The sequence below is a fragment of the Ornithorhynchus anatinus genome, chromosome 10, assembly GCF_004115215.2.
Source record: "Ornithorhynchus anatinus isolate Pmale09 chromosome 10, mOrnAna1.pri.v4, whole genome shotgun sequence".
NCBI lineage: Eukaryota > Metazoa > Chordata > Mammalia > Monotremata > Ornithorhynchidae > Ornithorhynchus > Ornithorhynchus anatinus.
In genome coordinates, this window is record NC_041737.1 from 17,896,495 (window position 1) to 17,909,184 (window position 12,690).

Here is a 12,690-nt window from a genome sequence, read left to right on the forward strand (position 1 = left end):
TGATCTGCTTAAGACCACTAATGCAGAATCAAAATGGGTGAAAATATAGCATTCTTTAAAAGACAACAATGATCTGATAAGGATTTGACTTTAATGGATGTTAAAAAGAAAAAAAATAAAGAATTGCAGAGCACAGCCCCTATTAGACAAGCTAATTTTCCAGACTTTCCAAATAAAAAAAAAAAACCAAAAAGCCCTCCCCATCCCTTTGTCCCCCCTTCCCTGCCCCACCCCCCGCTCCCCCCGCCCCCCGGGGAAAAAAAAAAAAAAAAAAAACACTTCAACATGAAGCTACCATACAAAGTTTTTCCATTTCTCTTTGTAAAAAGTTCAGAGTTTGTGATTTAATCCTGGCTTTTTAGTTGGAAGGACAGTTTTGGTCTTGATTTTCCCTTGCCCAGGATCATTTTTTGCTCTTCTTTTTGTTGACGTTGTCTCTCTTGTTCTAGTTTCATCCTCTCCTCATGAATCTTTCTTTGTTCTTCAACAATTCTCAATTGTTCTTCAGCCTGAAAATCAAAATAGGAAACCTTAGAACTTGAGTGCTTCAGTGATTTCAAAACATAATTTTTTGATCCACTGAGCAAACTTTATCCCTTAACCAACTACTGTGGCTTCCAGCTCCCCAACACCCCAAAATTCCAAGCAGAACACAATCTTCGTAGCCAATCTCTAGACAGCCCTGCTTGTTCTTTCATTTAAGCAGGAATTTCTCCCAACTATAAAGCAGTTTGGGGATAGTGCTACTGCATCATCTTGAAAGCACCTCTCAGAGCTTGTGCTTCGCAATAACATCCTGGCTTTGCTTGTGGGGTTCACCTCACCCCTTCTTTTCTTCAAACGCTATTTACACTAAGCTCTGGGGTAGAGTGCCACTAATTCGGTTGGACACATTTCTCGTCCCACCTAGGGCTCACAGCCTTAATCTCCATGTACACATGAGGTAACTGAGGCACAAAGTGAGCTGACCTTGGGCACCAAGGTCACACAGCCAACAAGTGCAGCAGCAGGGATCAGAACCCAGGTCCTCTGACTTCCAGGCCCCTGCTTTATCCACTCGGCATCTTGGATCAAAGACCTCTCTCCTTCTAAATTTTTACTTTTCCACCTCAATTTCTGAAGCGTTTTAACTGGCTTGTCCAGATGGATTAAAATCCCATCTCAGTATAGTTCTCTGTCATTTAGTATGAGAAAACAAAGTATCTTTTTTCCCGAATGGGCTTTGAGAGATAACACTTTGAAAAGTACATTTTATCTACAACTTCATACGATGTATCGAATCCAAAAATTGTTTATCACTGGTATGACTTTACATTGCCGTTTGATCAAGGAACCAAATTTACTGCGAGCTTTTTCCACTGTTCTAAAATGTATTTCTATTGTTTTGGTCACCTTTCTGGATCTTGGAAATGCATGAACAGTGAACTTTATATTACTGAGAAGCAGAACGGCCTAACGGAAAGACTTCGGGCCTGGAGTCAGAGAACCTGGGTTCTACTTCGGGTTCTGCCAAATTACTTGGTGGGTGACCTTGGGTAAGTCCCTCAACTTCTCTGTGCCTCAGTTTCTGCAACTAAAAAATGGGAATGAAGTACCTGTTCCCCCTCCTACTTAAACTGTGAACCTCACGAGGGACAGCGGACTATTTCCAACCAGATTAACTTATACCTACCCCAACGGGTACCCTAATAATAACAGTAATAATAATATTTCCTATTACACTTTAGTGCTTTCACTTAATCAGTTGACAGCACTTACTGAGAAGTCTCCACAGTACATTTTTATACTGGCAGAAAAAAAAGAAACACAACAGATCAGACTCTGGCAACTTTGTTATTGGTGCAATCTTGTCTTGAAGCCCTGGAAGGCAAGTGGGCAGAACAGCTATGCAATGAGCAAGAACTTTTGATTACTGCTGGGAAGTAGTCCCCATCTTCTGTGGTTTCTAGGCTTCCTCATATTTCAGCCACCGCAGCTTTCATGGTCCTGCCTCTGGACTTCACTGTTCCATGTCCCATACCTTCCATGGCGAGGGTTAAGTCTCTTCACTGTTTACCGACTGACACGAGACCTTGCAGGAAACCCTCCCCATCCAGAAGCAGTGCCGCATCCCTCTGGAAAGCCCCAGCACCAAGTGCCTGAAACCCTTTTCGTGCCTTGAGACCACCGGGACTGCTGCCAGGAGGGAGGCCGGCCTCTGGGGCTGTGCTAGGATGGTTCCTCCCTTCAGCTGCTGCCCCGAACTATAGGGCTCCTCTGAAATCCTGCTACTGGGTGAGCCTCTTGAACGAGGGGTTTGGAGACCGGTTTCTCCAACTGGCCTTTCCTACCCTATAGTCAGCCCAGGGACTTTCACCAGCTTCTGAACAGAGATGTGCGGGGACATATAAAAGCAGCCAGGACAAAGGCTTTGAAAGCAATGGTGATGCCAGAAAGCGACCGGCAGCCCTGGTACCGATGACCAAGTGGTAAAATGTGGACCCTCTGCACAAAGGAGAGAGGTGTCAGATATGTATGGTATACTTCTTTTTGTCTGAATTATAAAACAAACTCTACAATAACTACCATCAACCTTTTCTGATGTACCAAACTGAAATTTCCATTTTCAAAGTACATTCACTAACTGCCTCAAAAAGGCGGCTATGGATTAGTCAACCCAGCTGGGACAAAGGATCTTTTGGATAATCAGAAGTTCAAACTAGCCTTGTAACCCATGAGCTGATAGCCCATTACTTTGTGCCAGGGGAAAGGGCACTGTCCTCTATCAACATCCAATAAAGTGTGAAGTCCTATGAAAAAGACCCTTCACACTCTTTGTTAGCACACTCCTTGTTAGGGAGTATCATCCTTAACAATGCTTTAACAAATATGCCTACTACTTTTGAGGTCTCATAAATATGATTTTGTGACCACAACCTGCACACTTTCTCCCTATCTTCCTTCATGAGAAGCACCATGACCTAGTGGAAAGAGCACAGCCTGGGAATTAGAGAACCTGGAGTCTAATCCCAACTCTGTTAGCTGTCTACTGTGAGACTTTGGACAAGTCATTTAACTTCTCTGGATCTATTACTTCACCTGTAAAATGGGAATTAAGACTGTGAGCCCCATGTTGACTCTTGATTCTAGATTCTTGATTCTATTTATTGCTATTGTTCTTGTCTGTCTGTCTCCCCCATTAGACTGTAAGCCGGTCAATGGCCAGGGACTGTCTCGAACTGTTACCTATTTGTACATTCCAAGTGCTTAGTACAGTGCTCTGCACATAGTAAGCGCTCAATAAATACTATTGAATGAATGAACATCTGCTGATTAGCAGATGAGCCAATCAAGTAAATAAATACACTTTCCCTCCTACTCTGCCCCATTCTAGCTAGGCTAGAACCAGAGATCACTGGGTATAATTCCTTCCCTTTCCCCTAAGTGAATGGGATCCTAATTAGATAGGCCAAAAGCTTCTGTGGATGTTTGGGCTAAACATATTTTTATGGTATTTGTTAAGCGCTCACTATGTGCCAGACATAGTACTAAGCACTGGGGTAGGCACAAACTAATAGGGTTAGACACAGTCCAGGTAGTGGTGGGTGTGGCAGGAGATGAGTATAGAAATATTTTGGTACGTTTATCCAAGTTTTTAATCAATTAATTTACTGAGCACCTACTGTACGTAGGTAGAGCACTGTTATTAAGCACAACCATAGAGCTGGTAGATGCAATCTCTGCCCCACAAGAAGCTTCTAGTCTGCAGGTCTTATGAATGATCAACTGGACTAAAAGAAAAATACTAAAGCAAAAGGATCTTATCAGATCCCATACTCATCTACACCCAAACAACCTTCCTCTTCAGCAATTAAATTTCCTGTCCAGTATCATTAATATCAGAACGTACTTTAGCGCCAGTGGGCAAACACTACTAGGCCCAAGAGAAGTGGTTCTCAAAGAAAGTTTCACTACAATTGCTATAAAATTTTCCTAAATTTTTTCTTCCTAAAGAATACGGCAATGGAAATCATAAATTACATAAATATTTCATCAATGTTCTTGGTACTTAAGCTCATTTTGGGCAAGGAATAGGTCTACCAACGATGTTGTACTGAACTGTCCCACACACTTAGTATTGTATTCCTTACAATATTAAGTAATCAATAAAGTTGTCACTCTATGGTTGTACTTGGGCTTCCAAAACACACATGGCCACAATGATGGCATTAGAGACGTAGAGGCATTCCTTAAATGCTTAACGAATTGTGGTCGATACACTCTTTTAAGATGGAGGGAAATGAGGAGAATACACGATGCCATACATATATGTCAATACACTGCCTCCTCATTTTTTTCACAGAGACTTCAGTTGTTGGAAGAATGTTTCCTAATTCTCCCAACAGCCTTCCGACCTAAACAAGTAGTGAATACATGCATTATGGAAGTACTACTATTATAGTAGGGATGACCTATGAAAGAACGTCTACAACAACCCAGCCCACAGACTCCACTCTCCTAACGCCAATTTACTGACTATACCTCAATCTCGTCTGTTCCGCTGCAGATCCTTTGCCCACATCCCTCATTGCCATATATGAATATTCAACCTATTTGTCCCACCCTCTGCATTGCTTATGCCCTAGAATCTCACTCTGCTATTCATCCCACCCCAACAGCACTTATGTACATATTCTATACTTTACCATTTCCCCTATCCCTAACTTATTCTCTTCCTTGCCTCCGTAAGACTGTAAGGTCCCTGTGGGCAGCGATCATGGCTACCAACTCTTATTGTATTATACCTCACTGCACAAAGCCCTCAAATGCCACGGATTGATGGACTGGTTTGATTGGCAACAATGTCCCCGAATTTCCCTCCCACCACACCCAAATGATTCTATATCATCTTAGTTTTGGGGTTTTTTTATTTTTTTTTTTAAATCTGCACTACTCAGCCATACCCTGTTTTCATTTTGTGGCTCTTCAGTTCATGGGGCTTGGCCTCTCTGATCTATCAAGTTTATTAAATACAGACCAAAAGGGTTTCCTCTTCAGGGTTCCTGTCTGATATCTGATAAGTGTTGCTTTTAATGAGTTTACAGTTTAAAATTTAAAATTCACAAAGGTCATTAACAGTTTACATGTTCTGCTTTCCCTCCAAAGTTAACCTTTCTCTTTACACCAACATATAAAACTTGATACATGGGAGGCTTGGTATGCCATATATTCACTCTTGCCTGTTGGAACTTTACTTTTTCCTCTCTAATCCTCTCTTATTCTCTCCCTGCCCATTAATGTTATAACGTTTACACCAAATGACTTATTCACAATTGCCAAGAAGTAGTTTGTGAAAACACTCCATGTTCCATATAGGTCATTACGCAAAGATGCCTGCCAAGAAATCCAAGGACACTCATTAAGTCCCGCTATGAAAATCCCAAGCACATACTAAAGCACACAGCCCCACTGGGGTACTCAGTAAACATCAGTACAAACCCTGAAAAGAGGTCCTGACTTCTGGGTTTTCACTGGGATACATCCCCGCCCCCCCCAAATATCCACGACATTTCATCAACAGGGAATGAATAACCCTTTCAGCTTTGAAAATGGCCGCGAGTTTGGGGAAGGTCTCTGGATTCTGAGGTTTGTGCTATTTTAGGAGGGTGAAGACATGATTGTTCCTGCATGTAGTTCTACCACTAGTCAATTCCTGCTGCCCGCTCAGCCGCCCAGACCCAAGAGATACTTGGAAAGTCTGGGACCCTATGTGCACTGCTACTGATTCGGGTACAACTCCTACTTGCCAAAGGGTCACAAGAGCATCAGATAAAAATGTGCACGCACACACTACTTGAAGTGACAATCTTGGATAATGGTAAAGAACACAGTGTCCTCTCAGGAATGCACCTGGAGAGATTCCGGTACTCTACCAGTTTCGACTACAGCAGGGAGAGTCAAGCAGAGGCATACCCCTTCCACTCCTAGCTTGGCCAGTGGCTAGCAAGTCCAAGGCAATCCGCTACAAGTTAAAACTCACCTGTGCTGGACAGCAGGGGCACGGGAGAGAGTCAAGGGCGGAGACTCAAGTTTACTGCGCTGAAGGAGGCGATGGTAAATCACTTCCGTATTTTTACCAATAAAACCCTATGGATACACTACCAGAAAGATTGCAAATGGAGATGGGGTGTTCTGGGAGAGATGTGTCCATGGGGCTACTATGGGTCGGAATCGACTTGACAGCATAAGACAAGGAATACAATAAGTCGTAGTTACTGAGTGCTTAACTGTGTGCAGAGCACCCTAAGTACAATATAATGAAGTTGGTAGACACATTCCCTGACCACTGTGAGTTTACAGTTTAGTGGGAGAGAAAGCCATTAATATAAATGAAAAAATTACGAAGACATATCTAAGTGGTGTGGGGTTATATGGGAGGGCTGAATTAAGGGAACAATTCCAGGTTGTCTGTCTCCCCCGATTAGACTGTAAGCCCATCAAAGGGCAGGGACTATATCTGTTACCGATTTGTACATTCCAAGCACTTAGTACAGTGCTCTGCACATAGTAAGCGCTCAATAAATACTACTGAATTAATGAAAGTACAAGAATGACGCAGAAGGGAGTGGGAGAAGAGGAAATGAGGGCTTAGGCAGGGAAGGACTCCTGGAGGAGATGCCCTTTCAATAAGGCTTTGGTGGGGGGGGGGGGGGGATGGGGAGAGGGAAGAGAGGGAGTGTGTGTCGGATGTGAAAAGGAACGACACACCAATCTAGCGGCAGGACGTGGGTGAGAGATTGGTGGTGATAGAGACAAAAATCAAGATACAGTTAATAAGTTGGCATTAGAGAAGCAAAGTGTGGTTTGTGGGCTGGTTTGTAGGAGAGCAGTGAGATAAGTTAAGTGGGGCAAGGTGATTGAGTGCTTTAGAGTAAAGAGTTTCTGTTTGACGCAGAGGTGGATGGGCAATCACTGAAAGTTTTTTAGAATGGAGAATCATGGGCCAAACGCTTTTGTAGAAAAATGATCCGGGCAGCAGACTGAAGTATGGAGTGGAGTAGGGAGAGACAAGACAGAGCAAGGAAGCTAAAAAATAATCAAGGTGGGGTAGAAAAAGTGCTTAGGTCAGCATGTTAGTAGTTTCAATGGAGAGGAAATGTTGTGAAGGCTGAATTGACAGGATTTGCTGACACTGAATACGTGGATTGAATGAGAGATGAGTTGAGGATAATGCCAAGGTTACAGGTTGGTCAAACAGGGAGGATGGTGCTTATGTGCACTGTGACGGGAAAGTAAGGGGGAAGATAGGGTTTAGGTGTGAAGATAAGGAGTTCAGTTTTGAGGTATAGGTGGGCCATCCAAGTAGAGATGTCTTGAAGACAGGAGGAAATATGAGACTACAGAGAAAGAGAGAGATCAGGGCCAGACACAGATTTGGGAATTATCCCTACAGAGGTAGCAGTAGAAGCCATGGGAGCGAATGAATTCTCTAAGGGAGTGGGCGAAGATGGAGAAGAGGTCTCAGAACAGAATTTGAGGGACTCCCACAGTAGGGGGTGGGAGGTAGAGGTGAAGTCCACAAAAGAGGAATATAGTGTGCATAAACCACACACACAGTTTTTTTTAAAAAAAAAAAAAAATGAAAGAAAAGCCCATCTTTCAGAACTTGGTTTTATGGTTCAAGTGGGGCCCAAGTTCTGATTTTTCCCACATTCTGGGGAGAGGCTGGAGCCTTTGAGGTTGCAGAGGCTCTGAGGGGGATGTCATGGCGCTACTTCTAGGCTGCCTCCTCAAAGATACTCGAGGCGAAAAAAAAAAGAAAGCCACCTTCAGACTCATATCTGAGAGAAAGGCTATTTAAGGCACCTCATACCCAGTGTGGAGTACAGCAGTTGAGGTTTGGATACTTGAAACCTTTATACAGAAAACCTTTAATTCTGCATCACCTGAGATGCTGCTAAACAAGCTCCACTGAATTTCCTGAAGTCTTGGGAAGGTTTGGGATGGCTGAGCTTTAGCAGATCCTGCACACTCACTCTATTTGTTGTGATTCTAATAGTGGTTCAACCTCCTAGTAGCTAGAATCCAACCACCCTGTTTAATATTAAAAGGTTTCACTTAACTTGGCTTTATGAAACTCCTCTATTGATACAGATTATGTACAATCTGTGCCTAATAACTTAATAGCACACTACCTGTTTATACACACGTTTTAAGCTAACTCAATAGTATTTATTCATTCATTCATTCAATAGTATTTATTGAGCACTTACTATGTGGACAGCACTGTACTAAGTGCTTTGGAGAGTACATTTCAAGAGTTAGCATTCCTCAACATTCCCCGCCCAGGATTTTACAGTCCAGAGCGGGGAGGCAGATTTATATGAATAAATAACATATAATTTATAACTTAAAGATATGTAAATAAGCGCTGGGGTGTTGGGTGGAATACCAGATGTCCAAAGGTCACAGATCCAAGCACATAGATGATGAAGAAGGGAGAATGAGCCAGGGAAAAGAGGGCTTAATTGGGGAAATCCTCTTGGAGAAGACTGAGGATTTATTACTGGCTCTCCAAGTTAAGGATTGCCTTATGGGTTTACGCCACCAATGGGAAAAATCTCTGACCAAAGAATGCCCCAGAGCACCTTGGGGGTGAACAGGCTTGGCAGAAATCCTGAAAAAAAGCTGGCTACTGTTGAAGCTTGCTGTGGGCAGGGAAAGTGTTATACTGTACTCTCCCAAGTGCTCAGCCTAGTGCTCTGCACAGAGTAAGTGCTCAACAAATACAACTGACTGGTGAAGACCCCAACAGCTTCCAAAGCAATCGCTTATTGAGTTATGACACTATGGCACAGGACTGACATTATGTTGCAGTTACTCCTGCCAAAAAATGGGTCCAGCACCTTAAAAAAAACAAAAACACTGGATGCAACTCTCCATTTGCTCCATCCCTGTCAGCCTATTTGGTCATCGCACCCTTGCTCCAGCACGAACCAGACTGGCAGGAACAAGAGATAACGCGTGGGTCCGCACAGCCAATTTTCTGCAGTCAATCTTTCTTCCAGGTTCTATCCTCGAGATTAAGGTTCCTTCATGGGATTTACCCCTCCACGGTGAGAGGGGCTTCATATTTAGAATGTTTATGGGTTGCTCCGGTATTGTACTCTACCAAACACTGAGTACAGTGCTCTGCATACAGTAAGTGCTTAAGGAATATCACTGAATGATGATCTGCTTTTAAGTAAGCTTTAGATTTCACTGGATGCTGAAGAATGCTGTTAGTGTACATGGTTTCAGTGGTCTCAAGTTGGTGACGGTCCAAAGGAAGTGTTCAAGTCTGGGTTTTACCATCATCCCCTGAACTCACTGTTTCAACCGACTGAGCAAAGCGGCATGGCATAGTGGCTACAGCACGGCCCTGGGAGTCATGGGTTCTAATCCTGGCTCCGTCACCGAGTGTGCTGTGTGACCTTGGGCACTCTGTGGCTCATCTACTTCATCTATAAAATGGGGATTGAGACCGTGAGCTCCACGTGGGACAGGAACTGTGTCCAACCCGATTTGCTTGTATCTACCCCAGCACTTCTAAGTAGATTGCCTGGCACACAGTAAGTGCTTAACAAATACCATTATTATTATTATTCAGAAATGATTGCTAGGGAGACAAAGAAAAGAATTCTTCCCTAATTCCTGCCCTTTGGAAACCTCCACCTAATACGGCTGTCCTTCATAGTCAGGGTTCTTTAGCAAAAGCCTCATTACGTGAGTGGTTAAAAAAGACTAATAGGTAATTAGCAGTCATTTCTCCTATAAATACGGCCCTACAGCTTGAAGAGTCACCTACTGCTCTACAGTATCTGGTGTTTTTCAAAACCAAAACATGAAGGAGGCAGAAGACTCGGTTTAAGTGACTGAGATATGCCAGATTAACAGTAGTAGTACTATTTATTAAGAATTAATACAAAATAAAGTACTTAATGATATCCTAGACTAAGCACATCAAGGATGCAGTTCTACGTTATTATTAGTAATAAATAATGATAATAGTATTCGCTAAGCAGTCGCTATATGCCAGACACTGTAGTAGGGTAGACATAAAATCATCTGGTCGAACACTGTTCCTGTCCCACATGGGGCTTCCTGTGACAGCAGAGAGCTCCTTTTCGGCTCTCTATATATCAGTGGCTTAGGGATCCTTGACCAACAACCAGTCCAAGAGTTATGTTATACTGAGCATAATGATAATGCTGATTCAATGGGTCACCTTCCACAACCTCATTAATGACTATCTAGTTCTGCTCCTACATTACTACCAAAATGGAAGACAGGCGCCCATTTTACATTTTGAGTGCAGGGTCAAAAAGTGAGTGGATGGAGCTTTAAGGAGGAACAATTAGGATGGTGCTTGTTCTTATGAAGGATCTTACTAAGCAACAAGTAGAATGGTTGGTCAGATTGGCTGGCCTTGTCTCTCCCCTTTCCTCTCCATCCAAACTGCCAGCACGCTAATCCAAGGACTTACTATATCTCACCTTTACTATTTCATTGACCCCCTCGCTGACCTCCCTGCGTCTGCCTCTCTCCACTCCAGCCCATACTTCACTCTGCTGCCCAGACCATTTTTCTACAAAAATGCTCAGTCCACGTTTTCCCATCCCTCAAGAACCTCTAGTGGTTGCCCATCCAATTCCACATCAGGCAGAAACCACTGGCTTTAAAGCACTCAATCACTTTTCCCTCTCCTACCATACCTTCCTGATTTCCAAATACAACCAAGCCTGTACCCTTCACTCCTCTAATGCCAACATATTCGCTGTACCTTGAGCTCTTCTGTCTTGCCGCTGACCTCTCACCAATCCTCCCTCTTTATATCTGACAGATGATCACTCTCCCCACCTTCAGAGCTTTATATGAAGCACATCTCCTCCATGAAGCCTATACCTGACTAAGCCCTCATTTCCATTGCTCCTACTCCCTTTTGTGTCAGTTTTACATTAGATTTGCATGCTTCCCCAAGGTCAGTTCCACAACACTTAGGTAGAGAATTTGGGTGGGCTCTGATACCGTGTTGGCCACACCCTGTCAGAAATATGTGAGTCTTCAAGGCCTGGCTTGCGCCTTCTCATCGGAGGCTCCAGGAACAAAAAGGTACTCAGGAAATAGCCATCTGCAATGGAGAGGGGATGTCAACCTTTCCACAGACCCTTCCATCGTCTCCTCGACCAATGTACCTATCCAGCAAGCCTCTCTCTCCCTGCTCCACAGATCTGCTCAAATCCCGGAAGCTGGGAAACACATCCCTACTTTTACTGCTGCTCAGATAACATTTTCCAGATCACAGAACTATTAGTGAGTGTTTTGCCAGATTAAATTCTTTCTAGGGGCATACTGGAACACAACCTAAACCTGAAAGCTCTTCAGGACTGCACAGAATTGCTTTGGCTTTATAAAGCACTTTCTAGTTATTTGCACTTCTTGCATGTACCCACCCAGACTTGAGTCATCTTGGGGGAAAACTCCCAGGACAAACCATCATCTCAATTAATCCCTATCACTCAATGCCAGAGGACAGAGGTTCCCACTTGAGAACTCTGCAGGGGTCATAGAATGTGGAGCTGGGCCCAGGACCGACTGCTTTTGGTTTCATCTGCCAATAGGGTGCGGCTTCTGTGGTGCAGCTGTGCAAGCAGAAAGAACTGCGCACGTACCAAAGTCACAGCAGACGTCCCCAAACGGTACATCGTACGCCCAGTGTGCCACGGATGTGGACCAAGTTTGGGTCTACGTTACTACAGGTCTCATAGGTCCTGGGATTTTGGTCTACACAGGTGTCTAGCTTATTTACTGTACAGTTTTGCCCATGGAAAATAATGCCACTGATTTCACTGGTTCAGATCCGTTCTTGTTCAGATCTTCCCCTGTACTCAGTCTCACAGTTTCGTCACTCTCCGTGTTTTAAAACCCAATAAATTCTTCACCTTCAGGCTCCTCAGCTTCAGCATCTCTAGGCTAGACTACCTTCCTTGCACTCCTTCATCATCTCTAGGCTAGACTACCTTCCTTGCACTCCTCTCCAGACCCTTTCCAGTCCAACTATACACACTTGCAACTCTCCCAACTCATCTGTTTCGATTTAAAATCTTAAACCCACTTCCCCTCATATAGTAGCCAAATATCTCCCTTCCATCACTCAATGGATAGAAGGAGCAGTTAGTGCTATGACTTTGCTCTTCAGAATCCAGCTAAGGGACAGGCAGCGATGAGGGAGAGAAATGTTTCAGAGCTCCACCTAGGCTTTGGAATTTATCCATAGAAAGCAGACACTAATGGGAATGCGCCAAGCCTTGAGTTCTGAGCTGTGGCTACCCTGTTTGCTACCTAAACACTCGGGTACTTCTCCACCCCAAGGGAGGCAGAGGTGTGGATAGGTGCATCGCTCCCCTGAAAACCCTAGTTCTTAAGTTTATATCCTCTCCTATTTGTCTGCTGTTGGATGTTTATAAGCTTCTAGAGGACAAAGCTTCATTCAACTCTCTTGGAACAATACCCTACTCATGGCTACATGGACTACTATAATATACAATCTCAATACACACATAGCCCCAGCTGCAGCCACTCCCAAAGTAAACACGACTCAGGGATATACCGGTATTAGCGGACATACACTGATTCAAAACCACCCCAGGGTAACTACCTCTACCATTTGAT

The 12,690-nt window shown here is 43.7% G+C and overlaps 1 protein-coding gene across 2 annotated transcripts in view; it reads right to left on the bottom strand.

The window, feature by feature from the left end:
- Positions 1 to 327: 327 nt before the first annotated feature.
- The window catches only part of ARGLU1 (arginine and glutamate rich 1), a 28,523-nt gene continuing 16,160 nt past the window's right edge, over positions 328 to 12,690 (bottom strand). Inside the window, exon 4 of one of the 2 annotated variants that reach the window (XM_029073724.2) lies at positions 328 to 509. In XM_029073724.2, the coding sequence (XP_028929557.1) occupies positions 345 to 509 (165 nt within the window). In that variant the 3' untranslated portion in view covers positions 328 to 344. The remainder of the gene's footprint in view (positions 510 to 12,690) is intronic. The other variant, XR_005660466.1, reaches the window with a different exon arrangement.